General features: G+C 44.1%; 1 protein-coding gene across 1 annotated transcript in view; it reads left to right on the top strand.

Annotated features, from left to right (window-relative positions):
- The window catches only part of VPS13D (vacuolar protein sorting 13 homolog D), a 280,525-nt gene that overhangs the window by 20,897 nt on the left and 245,684 nt on the right, over nucleotides 1-13,944 (top strand). The window contains exons 6-16 of the mRNA XM_045298953.1: nucleotides 1,277-1,381; nucleotides 2,903-3,073; nucleotides 3,523-3,623; nucleotides 5,119-5,287; nucleotides 7,222-7,323; nucleotides 7,483-7,684; nucleotides 8,474-8,647; nucleotides 9,147-9,277; nucleotides 10,038-10,113; nucleotides 11,435-11,605; nucleotides 12,616-12,746. Coding sequence (XP_045154888.1) covers nucleotides 1,277-1,381; nucleotides 2,903-3,073; nucleotides 3,523-3,623; nucleotides 5,119-5,287; nucleotides 7,222-7,323; nucleotides 7,483-7,684; nucleotides 8,474-8,647; nucleotides 9,147-9,277; nucleotides 10,038-10,113; nucleotides 11,435-11,605; nucleotides 12,616-12,746 — 1,533 coding nt within the window. The remainder of the gene's footprint in view (nucleotides 1-1,276; nucleotides 1,382-2,902; nucleotides 3,074-3,522; nucleotides 3,624-5,118; nucleotides 5,288-7,221; nucleotides 7,324-7,482; nucleotides 7,685-8,473; nucleotides 8,648-9,146; nucleotides 9,278-10,037; nucleotides 10,114-11,434; nucleotides 11,606-12,615; nucleotides 12,747-13,944) is intronic.

Below are 13,944 nucleotides of genomic sequence, written 5' to 3'. Positions count from 1 at the left end.
ACGTAGCAATGCAGACAGAAGCGTGTACAGTATGAGCCAATCAGTGGCAGTAATGACAGAGCATGCGCTGTTACGCAAAAACCGCGATAGCGTGAAGCCGCGGAAGTCGAAGCGCGAAGTGGCGAGAGTTCACTGTATCCCCTCATGCCATTCACATAGCCTTCCGGTTACCCAGCGTGCTTGTCCCTTCCCCTACTCCCTTGAAGCTTTGTGTTCACCCCTTCACTTCTTACTTTATTTATATCCGTCTGGCCACAGTGTCTTGTCAACTTTTTTCCTGCAAAAAAAATGTCAATTGTGGGTTTTTGTCATCATCCTCACTGTGACAGCCTACACGAGCCTGTCTGCTTTTGTATGCGTGAATCAAAGATTCTGGTCTTTGGCGTTCTTGCTTCTGTCCCTGGCTCTTGATGCCCACGTTGTGGTCGTACAGCACCCACAGGGATAAATGGCTGAGGCTGCTTGAAGCTCATTTGGAGACCAAATCCTCTTGAATGCAACTTGATTCTATAAACTTGATTGTGATCTTGACACACACATTTCTCATTTTCTCTGGCTTAATGGTTGGGAGAGAGGTCCGACATGGAGGGGAAACTGTGCTTTACACCGTTTCTAGGATTGTTTCTAAACAGCATGGTGATGATGGTGGTGTATGCCTACGTCAAAACCTTCAGTGATCCAAGCTCCCTATTGTGATTTACATTTACTTTCCTGGTAACTTTCCACTGCTTTTCTAAGGCTTAGCCAGCTCTGTATAGGAAGGAGTCTCAAAATTTTTGTGGAAAAGATGATGGGATTTTTCCATGAACATTGTGAAGCCCCTCATACATGTACATGTGCCCCATTCATCCACAGTGCCCTAGTTGCTCAGATAAACTCACCATCATTCTCCAAGCTATCAGGCCTTTTGTGTCATTGACCCTCCTCTTTGGAAAGTGTTCCATTTCTTCCTCCGATCCCAACCTTTGTGAAACATACACATCTTTTCACACTCGTCTACACAGGGACATTTTCTCGTTTGTTTGCTCCTTGTGTCTTGAATAGGCTTCTCCTGTTTCCCTCTGCTTATTTAAATGATTTGTTTGCAAGTTTGTGTGCCCTGCTACTCACATTTGAACTCTACAATAGCAAAACCATGTTTTCATCCAATTTTGCATCCCCAGAACCTTGCAAAGGGCCTGATGCCTGATTCTTCCAAAATGGACCATTGACTGAATGAATAGATTTGTAAATAAAGAGAATCATCCTACTTATTTCCCCCTATTTCTTTTCTCAGGTGCAGAAATTGATGCGGAAAAAGCAATTAGATGTGGCCGAGTTTAGCATCTATTGGGATGTCAATTGCACTCTATTGGGGGATTTGCCTCAGGTGGAATTACAGGTATGATTCTAGGAGAGGATTTTATTGCAATACAGTACAGCATTGATGGAAAACTGTTGGGTCACCCTCACATGGGCTTTGTTCTTGGGGACGCTAGCTCCTGTTCCTATCTCCCTCTTCCTCCATAGGCACCCCCCCCCATCCAGCCTATTTGCTGGAGCTACTGGCAAAGAATGTAGCTTGCAATAATAGTGTTTTGCTTTATGTATGTTTTCAATTTATACTATGTTATAGATTTTTCTAAAAGAGCCCCAGTGCTGCTGTCAGCATTGGAGTGTTAACTGCAAGGTCTGTAGAGCAAACCCACCAGCTACTCCTTAGGAGAAAGGGGGAGGGGCTGTCTGCTCCTGTAAGGATTTCCAGCCTTGGAAACCCTGTATGGAGTTGCTATGAGTCAGAGTGACTCTATGGCAGTGGGTTTGGTCTGCTAGAGATTTCTCTGTTTTCCCCTCTCCTCCACGCTCCCACCATAAAGCTTTGTTTTTAAGATGGATCAATGTTCTAACTACACACTGTGACACTGTGCCATATAACATGTATAGTTATTCATTTTCTTAGCCACCATCCATCAGACATTCAGATTTTAAACAGATAAGCACCAGATCTGATTTTAAAAGCATTTTCTTATGATGCCATGTTAAAACGTCAGTTCCAGGGGCATTTATTCAGCTTGTGATTTGTTTTTAGAAATTCATTCTAAGGTATCAGATGTAAAGTATTACTGTTTGTAAAGTACAGCCACCAATCTCAGTCTCATCTTTTAGTAAACTACATTATAAAAATAATATAATATGGTCATACAAGAAATTATAGTCTGTCAATTAAGCTAGGTGGGCAGCGATGACTCACTTTCCTTACCCACTCAAGATTATCTTTGGCTTGCATGCTAGTGTATAGAATGGGGCCTGGTTCATTTCATGAGATAAAATGGCAAAGACCTGTATCATGGAACTATAGTACTCTCTAAGACTAATATGCTTAACATGTTTAAACTAATATACTAATATGCTTAAACATGAAGCATATATATAATTTGTGTCAGAATGGTTGAGTAAGTAGGGAGTTCTGGATTTGTCTGAGTCGCTCAGAATACCTCTGGAGTGCATGCATAGGGCACTGGTATCATGGGTAAGGAAGTGGTTGGAGCATGAGAATCAGGTGATAGCTCACTGTTTTTTGCCTTTTGAATTTCACCCATCTGAATGTATAACCTATTCAGAGGTAAAATCTGATTAAATAAATGCTAGAGAGCTTTGAGTCAGAGTGACTCAACAGCAGATTTTTTTTTTCCAGAGAGCCTCAGGTATTTTCATTTTCTTTAATTCTGTCTTTGGCTTCTGATATAATACTGGTACTACCAATCAGGTAATATGCCAACATGTAACTTGATCCTATAAACACGTGCACGGCTTAATTTGACCATGTCTGTTCATTTTGATTCATAAATCCCCCTTTATGAAAGCATAATTACAAAAAAAAAAAAGACCGTTTGAAGAGAGTAGGTGTTCTTGTGACACGCAGGAGGCGATGGGCAGGAGTATGGAGAGCCGCAATCACCACTACATGGTGGAGCCGGTGTGTGGGTCTGCCCTTTTGAAGAGAAACTGCTCCACAGAGCCTCTGAGGTCCCGACACACTCCCCGGATTGAGTGTGATATTCAGCTGGAGACGATTCCCCTGAAACTCTCTCAGGTACATGCAGCCTTCCCAGGGCTTGCCGCTCTCACGCTCCGCCTTGGGAATAGGGTGGGAGGAAAGCATTGATAGTATTTTTTGACAGTATTCTCAGTAGGAAAGCAAGTACATGGTCAAAGTGTTTTGTCCAGTCTGAAATGTTAGGTAGAAACCCTGCTACCAATTAAATAGTTAACTTGGGTTTATCCTAGGTTGGTTCTGGTGTGATGTTTTTAATTGCTAAACAGAGTACAAGAGATACAGTGAACACAAATAATTTAAATTCTCAACTGTCAAGTGTTCAGCGAGAAATGCCATTTGGTGATAGCCTTCGCTCTTTCAGTTTGCACTAGATTTTTAACTCACTGGATTGGCAAATGTGAGTCGTGCTTAATAGAGAAATAAGGGCATCAAGTAAATGAAGCAAACCCGTTCTAATGTACACTCTCTTAACCTCCACTGAAAAGCTGCAGTTTCGGCAAATCATGGGCTTCCTCAAGGAGCTGGAACGAAAGGAGAGGCAGGTGAAGTTCCGAAAATGGAAACCCAAAGTGGCAGTATCTTCGAAGTAAGCTTTCACGTTAAATGCGCATATGAAATGATATATTTTGTAGCATATTTTTACAGCCCCACCCCCTGTTTTTTGTGGCAAAACATCAGAACTCTTTCCCACTATCCTTTGAAGATAAAACTGCAGCTGATTTTTAATTTTTTTTTGTCTTTAAAATGCCACTCTTGTTTGTTATTGCTACTGTTCTTATTGTGTATCCCTTGGAGTGGCAGATTTATTCGACGGGATGTAGTATAATTAAGGTCGTTTTTTCAGCGTCCTTGTAGTACCTATGGTGGGCTACTAACCTCGAAGTCAGCAGTTCTAAACCACTAGCTGCTCTGGGGGGTGGGGGTGGGGGTGGGGGAGATGAGCCTTTCTACTTCCATAAAGTTACCATCTTGGAAACCCACAGGAGTAGGTCTACTCTGCCTTCTAGGGTTGCCACGAGTCAGATAGATAGAACTGACTTGATGGCAGTGAGTTTGTTGTTGTGTTTTCACTAATCAGTGTTACTGTGGGGAGTCTACTTGAGGTAGTAAATACTTTGCAGTGTTCTTTGAGCCTACTTCCCTGTGTCTTTCCTCCCGGGTTACCTTGGTCAACTACTCATATTTATATAGTAAGTGTCCTAACTCGCATACAAAGCCTGCCGCTATCAGTGCTGACTCATAGTGATCCTATAGGACAGGGTAGATCTGACCCAGAGGATTCCCTGGGCTGTGGTCTTTACAGAAGCAGACTGCCACTATTTCTGCCTCTGAGTAGCTGGTGGGTTTGAATTGCTGATCTTTGGGTTAGCAGTAGAAGTTGTTAATCACTGAGCAACAAGGGTTCTTCCAACTTCCAGAGCAAAAATAAAACTTCATATTGCAGTGATAAACCAAACTCACTGCCCTGAGTCGATTCTGAGTTGATTCTGACTCATAGTGAACCTGTAAGACAGGATAGAAATGCCCCTGTGGGTTTGGGGGACTGTAAATCTCCAGGGGCAGAAAGGCTCATCTTTTTCCTACAGAGCAGGGAGTGGGTTCTTACTGCTGACCTTGCAGTTGACAGCCCAATGTGTAACCACTATGCCACCAAGGCTCCTAACTTGACCATCAATATATTAAAAATTTAACAATCTTCTTTGTTTCCATTTTCTTTCCTAGTATTCCATTTAAAATCTTCAGGAGCCAAATCCTTAGTAGTTATCTTCAGATGATACTGTACACAATGGCCTCCTGATTTTTTGTGTCAGTTATGGGTGATTCAAACCAACTGAGTACTATATAGTTATTGATGCACAAGTGTGGAATCGATTATTTGATGGTGTTGGGCAGCAGGTTTATGTTCCTTATACCTACATACATGCATGTTGAGTTTCTCATAGTATTAAAATGAACTTGGGCCCAAAGGCATAATCTGATGGCTGACAAAAGACAAGATGTCTCAGGGGAGAAGTGGGTGGACTGATAGCCTTTTGTTGTTGTTATTGTAAGAAGTCATTCTTTGTTATGGACTATTTCAGCTGTCGAGAGTGGTGGTATTTTGCTCTGAATGCTAACTTGTACAAGATCAGAGAGCAGAGGAAATGCTGTACCTGGGACTTTTTGTTGCACCGTGCCCGTGATGCTGTATCTTATACTGACAAGTATTTCAACAAGTTGAAAGGAGCCTTGCTGTCTGCTGAAGACAAGGTGAGCAGACTTGAAACATCAAATATGGGTTCAAGGGTGTGCCCGATTTCCTATTGGAGATGGTGGGCTCCAAACAATAGGACTGTTGTTTCTGGTCTCTCATCGTCCTTTAGAGGATGAAGCTGGTCTCTCAAAGGTAGAAGGAAATGAGATCTGGGAAAACATCAAGTTCCTTGCGTCTCTTGGGAGGCCACCAGCCTCACTGGCCAGAAGTGTCTTCCACCCTCAGCTGCCCGAGGAGAGCCTGGTCACAGTGTGGGTGGAAGAAAAGATGGCCTTGTCCTGCCAGGCCTTTGCACCTGTACCTTCCTCTCCTCCACGCTCTTTGTAGCGCCTTGGAGAGACTTTTTCATACCCTCACCTGTGTCTTTTCAAAGCCTGATCCAGACGTCATTCTTTGCCTCCACATTCAGTAGCTAGTCTCTGCAGACTCTGGTCTGGGTTTTCTCTATCCCAGATCCCTTGATTGATGTTGGAGTCTTTTGGAGGTTAGGCAAAGGTGGTGAGGGTAAGCTCAGACTGAATTGAACCGTAGGGCCAGAAACATCCCTGCATGCATGGGACTCCACTGGGTCTCAAGCTGCTATTTCCTAGGGGAAGGCAGCGTGGATTGCTTAGCTTCCTAATTCAATTTTGTTTTGTGTGCATTAATTTTTTTTTTGCAAAATCCTATTAGACAGATTGTCTTCTAAATTTGGGCACAAGCAATTAGCCAGGTTCTTGATATTAGGCTCGTAGAAAATAACACCACGCCTTCCAAACCAAAAAAGGAATGGTGCTTTGCCGGGAGCACGCTGAGCTGCAGGTGTTCTCATCCAGAGGTTTCACCTGAGCCGTGTACAGATGCTCCTACCACCTGTGCGTGGAGTCCCTGCTGCCTGCCGGTTAGCTGACTCCAGCTCCCGAGAACTAATTGCCCCTTAGGGTCTCCAAGATGGTAATCTTTACAGGAGCGCACCGTCACATCTTTCGCCACAGACGGCTGGTCTTGAACTGCTCCCCTTACAGCTGTACTTAGCCATTGTGTCACCAGAACATCTTAATATGCAGAGTGAAACTAAACCCACTGCTGACTCATAGCGACTCTGTAGGCCAGGATAGAACTGCCACACAAGGTTTCCGAGGCTGTGAATCTGAAAGCAGACAAGCCATATCTTTCTCTTTCAGAGCAGCTGGAAGGTTTGAATTGCTGAACTTTCAGTTAGAAACTGAGCACTTTAACCACTGGGCCACCAGGCTCCTTCCAGTGAGAAGTATAGGACCCTTATTAATAGAGACCTTATTAAAAGGATCATTTTGTTTTGGATAATTTTCTTAAAGATACAGGCAGGACACGGAGGGATAAAAATCTGAATTGTAACTGCAGTCATTAAGTAAGCACCTAATCTCCTTTTCCTTACTGTTGGATGTTAGTGTCTTTGCTTGTGACTGAACTGCCATTGTACCTTCCTGTGACCTTGTTTTTGCTAATGTCCTATGTGAGACAGAAAGCGTTTGGAGGCCCACACACCTCCTATGTAAACACAGGCCTCAGTTTCCTCTGAAGGAGGAGAGAATAATGTTGACTGAACCCACTGCGAGGTAGTACGACTGACGTAATGCGTGTGAAAGCACATGGTGGACTGACTGTCTGTGCTACACCAGGTTTGCACCAGCACAGACACTCATTTACTGTAACATGAAAGCTAAGGACTGCCTTTTGTTTATTTTCTACTTACCATGTACCCTTCACCCAGATATGGCACTTTTTGTGGGGCTCTTTCGACCAAAACCTATTGGGTTCTATGGAAAAGCTATTTAAAGCAGAATCAATTGTGCAATAAGCATTCATTGAAAATGTTGAGGATGAGACAGACTCCTTCCCTATTCATGGTTTGTGTGGGTCTCCTGTTTCTCTGGGGCTACAGTATTTGTTTTTTATCCCCTTCAAACAGGAGGAAATGCGTCGGATTGAAGAGGAACAGAGCTTTGAGGAGCTGAAGATTTTGCGTGAACTGGTTCATGAACGGTTTCATAAACAAGAAGAACTGGCTGAGGTAAGAAATCATCTCTAGGAAGATTTGCTCCGACGCAGTCTCCTCTGTGTGCGCCAGCTTTTGTGTGCACCAGCATTCGAGTGTGGCAGCTTCTGGGTGGGAACAACGACACTCGGCACGTCACAGCTGCTCATACTTGCTCATGTTTGATTGACACAGAGTCTACGAGAGCCTCAGTTCGATTCCCCAGGAGACTCGCCCAGAGACCCAGAGACCAGTGGTGGCAGTGGGATGCTGCAGTATCTTCAGTCCTGGTTTCCTGGCTGGGGAGGCTGGTACGGGCAGCAGACCCCTGAAGGGAAACCAGTGGAAGGCCTGTCAGCAGAGCAGCATGAGCAGTGGATGCCTGAAGAGATCCTGGGTAAAGTGGAGCTGGCCTTGACGTTCCCCCTGCCCATAGAGAAGGGAGACACTTAATTCATTAGATTGCTCTGTTGAAGCAAGGGCCCATGGTATTTTTCAAATAAAAATAAAACATTTGGAAGCAGCTTGCTTCATGCTCATAAAGTGTAAGAGACAGAGTAAGGGAACGTTTTGAGAGGTATTTGTTATTCTAATACTAAATGTCGATACACTTTCAGATGGGTCTAAGTGGCAACTATTGTAAGGGAACTTAATTTGAGCAAGTGCCAACAATGTTAAATCCGCAAGCTTATCGGCCTATCCGCCTCGGCTCACGCTTTCAACCTCCACTCTCCAACGAGGGATTCACAGCCACAAGTGGCTAGCTAAATTTAAATGAGTTAAAATGAGACAGCATGAAAAATTCAATCTCTTGAGTTGCATTTGCCCCAAGAGCCACATTATAGGTGGCTCATAGCCACATATGGTGGTTTGTGTTGCTGGACTGGACAGTGCAGTTTAAAACCTTGTGTTATATTGGACATTGCTGCTGACCTTCCTCTCTGGCTTGATAATACATTGATAAGAGCCATCATAAGATAGTTGGGGCTATTTTACTTGACTTTGGGGCTTTAGGCTTCCCCTTAGGACCACTGGGGCTACTTTGCTATACTTTAGGGCTTCAGGCTTCTCCTTAGGACAGTGGAGTACTAGTTAAGCCCTGTTATCCCAACTGTCATCAGTGTGCTTCATTTGCTTTGCCCTTTCCTCCCACTGTTTTCTGAATCTTTTCTTCCTCTCCACGCAGGCACTGATGAGTTTTTTGACCCCACGGCAGATGGCTCTTGTACCTACACGAAGCGAGACCATGTCTTTGCCAAGCTGAATGTGCAGTTGCAGAGCGGCACGGTGACGCTGCTGCGTGGGGAGCAGGGAGCTCCTCAGATGAGCGAGAGTGCGTTCATGCAGCTTGAGTTCTCAGGTACGGCCCCAGAGGGCGACCTGCTGTGCCGTGCCTCTCTAGGAGCCAGTGTATTCCACTCCTTTCTGTGACTGATTCAAGGTATAACAATAAGTGTCCAAGGTGTCCTGGTGGTACAGTAGGTTAAGCATTGGACTCCTAACCACGTGGGCAGCAGTTTGAACCCATCAGCTACTCCTTGGGAGAAGGATGAGGCTGTTTGTTTGTCTCTGTAAATATTTGTCTTAGAAACCCTAAGGAGCAGTTCTACTTTGCCTTGTAGGGCTGCTACGTGTGTGAATTAGCAGTTTGCTTGAACATAATTGTAAACTGCTTAAAACTCATTCTGCTTAGGAAGCTTCTGATATTTTTACGTATTACTATAGATAGGTATTTTGTTTGTTTCCGATTTAAGAAAATATAGTTCATGAGATCCTCTGCAGTATTGTCCGTAAGACTTTCAGAACACCTTGGGCTTTCGTGTCATCGCAGCATCAACTCTTACGTTTTTCTTTTGCAGACGTGAAACTTTTAGCAGAGTCTCTGCCTCGAAGACATTCCTCTTTGCTTTTAGTCCGGCTTGGTGGACTATTTCTTCGAGACCTGGCAACAGAAGGGACTATGTTTCCTCTTCTCGTCTTCCCTAATCCAGTGTGTACAACAGTGGATACATAACTCATGTGTCACGGGGGTTGGTGAATTGTGTCTCTTACAGGCAAACATTACACAACAGGAACTTGATTCATTCTTAAATTTGATTAATAGCGAAGTGGGTTCAATAATACTTGTGCGTTCACTAGAAGACAAATAGTGTCAGATTGTGGCTTTGCCTTCATCTCCTCCTGCGTGATAGTCATGATGGAAACATATTCTTTGATTCAAGTACCTAGGTCAATTTGGAAGAGAATGCCACTGTTTTCTGCATTTTGAGGTCAATGTTTGATTTTCCTCTGTTTCTGATGGCCATTTTCATGCATTGCGACCTCAGTCACTGCTAGGAAGTACCAGCTTTCCGTCATTCCAAAAGAAAGCCATAAGTTCATTTAATAGTTGACTATTTAGCCACTTTGTAATTTTTTGGCGGGTGGTGGTTAGGGTGGGCGGAAGTGGTAGCTGTGAAGTGGGTAGGGAGAGAGAGTTAAAGCTTGAACAGCTATGCATGTATATTAACCACCTGGCGATTGCTCATTAAATGTGCTGAGTGCAAGGTGGCAAAGGGAAAGATGTCATTCTCCTAGGCTGGGAAAAATGGAGCCATTCTAGAGTGCCCAGTCTGCAAGTGCCCAGTCTCTTGTGTGATGACGTTTCAGTTGGGTGGTGTGCAGCTAGCATATCTATAATGGGAGTGTGTATGTGTGGGGAACCACCCTGTCTCTCATTGACATTTGTGCATTTGATGTGTATTCAACAGCAAAAAGAAGTTGGCCGAGTCTCTCAGTCTTTTGGTCTCCAAACAGCATCGTCAGACAGAAGCGACCACTACCCTGGTAATGTTACCTGTCATTGCTGTTGCTCGGTGCTCTTGAGTTGACTTTGACTGACGGTGGCCCCACGTGGCAGAGTGGAACTGGGTGTTTTAGGCTATCAACTTCACCAGAGAGCAGATTGCCAGGTCTTTCTCTTATGGAGCTCCGGGGTGGGTGTGAATTGCCAGCCTGTCAGTTGGCAGTCGTGGCACCAGGGGTTCTTCAGAACATGCCATGTGTTTTTAAATGAATTCTTACAAATCTGATTACTTTAGACCAATTGCCTTCGAGTAGTAGTACATTGAAACTTGTGAAAGCTAGAGCCCATGGAAGGTGGAAACCTCTCGGGGAAAACTCAAATAATTCCCATGTTTGAGTCAAAAGTTAAGAGGAGTGATAGAGCTAGATGGTTATTACTGAAAACTCTGAAAGGGTATCACAATCCTGGAGAGAGTAGAAGGAAAACATGGACCCAAATTCAAAGTCATAAGACAGATGAGGCTTACTGGTCAGATAGAAACTGCTGGAATCTTGGATACTCTTGACCATTAGTCACTTTTCAAACCTGGAACTGAACTCAACCTTGTGAGTCAACTCTGAGCCGAACATTAGGTCTATAAGGTGAATAGTAACCCAGAGAGGTGCCCTGCTGTCCGTATACCTTAGAAGAACCCACTGAACAGATGAGAAGTGCAGCATTTGCCCAAGTGACACAGCTCTGAACGCTGAAAGGACAGATGGAAATGGGAGGAAGCAGCGTGGAGGTGCTCTGTAGTCACTGTCATGAAACAGTGTTGAATGGAAAACCAACATGCTTTCTAAACTTTCACCCAAACCACAGTAACAAGTGAAATAAGTAAAACAAGCAATGTGTAAGTGGTAAGACTACATACACCCTGGAAAATTGGAAAACGTGTGAGACCTGGAAAAACAAAGGCAGCCCCATCAAGTTCCGGCTCTCACAGTTTCACTCCGTAAGATGGGATGGGTCCCATTTTGTTCCTAGTGCCTCTGCTGTGCATCCTGGATGCTGTGCATCCAGACTACCTGGTGGTCGCTCGGTTGTGCTGTTACTTGGGCCGTGACTGGGGCCAGTGCTCCACCTCACAGGACCTCCAGGACCCGGGTCTCCATTCTGGGAGCAGTGATACCACATCTGTTACCATGGTGAAAACAATCGTTCTCTATCATAGGCTCTCTAGTATATAAAATATCTGTAACTGAGAACTAAGTGGGAAAAAAATTTAGAAAAGTATCTACCCCCCGCCCCCGAATCCCTCACAGGCCTAGGGTGAATGTGTTTTGCTGTGTCCCATTTCCTTTCCCTCTTTCTCTCCATTAGCTGCAGATGAAAATGACCCCGTTTTTGAGATGCTGTATGAGAGGAATCCAGCGCACAGCCACTCTGAGAGGAGGCTAAATGTGAACACGAGGCCCTTAAACATCATCTATAACCCCCAGGCAATTAAAAAAGTGGTTGACTTTTTCTACAAGGGAAAGGTCCATACCTCAGGTTAACCTTTTTGTTTGTTTACTTTTCTGTTACCTTTGTAAAAACTCTCTTGGTCATTTCTGGGCAAGGGTTATTCTGTGTTGGAATGGCCTGGTAGTGATGGAAAGGGCTTAGTGGGTAGGGTTTGCCTGAGTTATTACATCAAAGGAACTGGCCTGGGACAGTCATCTCTCCAAGAGAAATCAGTATCCTGAGATTTTTTTCTCTTCACCTTGCCTCCCTTTAGAATGCATTGAAAACACTTCCCATTCCATTAAATCAGTTACTGTGGAGTGCATTCCAGGTCACAGTGACCTGATGTGTGTCAGCATCTAGACCTGGGCCCCGCAGGGTTTCCCAGAGCTGCTTTTCCAGAAGTATAGTCTTCTGGGTGCATTTGCACTCCCAGCCTTCTGGTTAACAGCTGAGCATACCACCCGGGACTCTTCTCATTTCTTTGGCTACCCAGCATAGGCTAGACCAGTGACCTTAAGAGGGATGGCCAAGAATTTCCATTTCAATAGCCTGTTTTACTTCCTTGGTGCAGCATTAATACTGCCAGGTGTCGAGTATCATTTATGGGTTCCCTGTGTCCCAAGGAAGGCTGGAGATGGTGGGTGCAGACCAAGCATATCTATTGCTCAGTATTGTCCAAACAATAGTACTTTTCCAAATGTACCCCTCTCCCTCCCTCTTGATGACAATGAAGCCTTTTTACCGCTTGGTCCAGTTTTTAATCTTTTAAAAGCAGGGGCTGTAAATGTCTTAGCTTCATTGTTCTGTCACTGAGAGATGATCAGAAAATGATTCAAGAAATTTTAGGTTACGCCCACCCCCAGGAGCATCTGCAGCCCACCCCTGCCTCATTCCCGTTGCCCTGTAGCAAGCAGGTCCTGCGGAGTAAGGAGCAGCTGCTGTTACGGATGGCTTGCAGTTTGACGGAGATTCTTGGGGAGAATAGATGTGTCAGTGTTTTCTTCTGCCCAGCCATTTGAAAATTCTCACTCTCCTATTTATTTCCACCCTCGCAGGTTTTGGTTATCAATCTGAACTGGAGTTGAGAGTGGCTGAAGCTGCCCGAAGACAGTACAACAAATTGAAGATGCAGACCAAAGCAGAAATCCGCCAAACCCTTGATCGTTTGCTCGTGGGTGACTTCATTGTAAGTGAGCATACACAGTCTTTTGGGATGAGAGCGGGGCCTGGACAGGCAAGGGCAAGCATTCTTTCAGCCCAGTGCTCTCGCTACTGTAGATAGGTATGCTTGTATCAATTACATTGATCAAATGAATGAGAAATGTGAAATTCTCATTACCTAACAAATAAAACACCATGCCTTTTATTGTTAAGGTTTGATAAATGAAAATTAATACCTAGATCACCCATCTCAGAACACTTTCCAGACTCTGCTGTGCTCCATTTTCTAGATAAGATATTGTATAATTGCTTCATGAAAGACTTCCCTTACTGTTTTCCGGAGAAAAGCAAATGTAATGATGCCCTGATTTCTATTCTATGGTACAGTGATCCCTTTGTGATGCTTAGCAATTAGCTGAAGTAAGGACAGTCCCATAAAGCAGCATCTAACAGTGTGGCACAGAGGTGCACGCTAAGATGTAGTAGTAGATGGAGCAGTTAGAAAAGGGTAGGCGTGTGCCTTCTTGTGGGCAGGAGAAAGATGAGGCAGTCTGCTTCTCCAAGGATTACATCTTGGGAAAGCCTATGGGACAGTTCTACTCTGTGTATAGGGACAGCGTGAATCAGAATCGACCAGATGGCAATGGTTGAGCCAGTTTTAAGTGTAAGGGATGGCAGAAAAGTTAAAAAAAAATAAAAAAAATAAATCAACAAAATAAAGACAAACTCACTTCCATTGAGTTAATGCCAATTTATAGTGACCCTATAGGACAGGGTAGAACTGCCCTTGTGAGTTTTGGAAACTAGCTGCTAACAGTACAAAGTCCTATTTCTCTCCCGAGGACTGCCTGCTGGTTTTGAACTGCTGACCTTGTGGATTGCAATAAACACTACCAACAACAAAAAACCCTCACCACTATTGAATTGATTCTGACTTATCGTGACCCTATGAGATAGAGTAGAACCATTCCACAGGGTTTCTGACACTACATTGTTACAGGAGCAGACCGCCTCACTTTCTCCTCAGAACTGTTGATGCGTTTGAAGTGCCCATCACTCTGTTACCAGCCTAGTTAGTGCTTAATTCATTTGCCACTAGGATGCCTTCAAATTGAAATTGGAGTATGTAATATGGGATAGAAAAGTACCATATACACCCGAGTATAAGCTGACCCGAATGTCAGCGAAGGCACCTAATTTTAAAAAAAATCATTTTATTGGGG

Source organism: Echinops telfairi, unplaced genomic scaffold, assembly GCF_000313985.2.
Source record: "Echinops telfairi isolate 266 unplaced genomic scaffold, ASM31398v2 ScPeMD7_7457;HRSCAF=8495, whole genome shotgun sequence".
Classification (NCBI taxonomy): domain Eukaryota; kingdom Metazoa; phylum Chordata; class Mammalia; order Afrosoricida; family Tenrecidae; genus Echinops; species Echinops telfairi.
The sequence above is the reverse complement of the archived record's forward strand: the minus strand, read 5'-3'. Positions and strand labels throughout refer to the sequence as shown.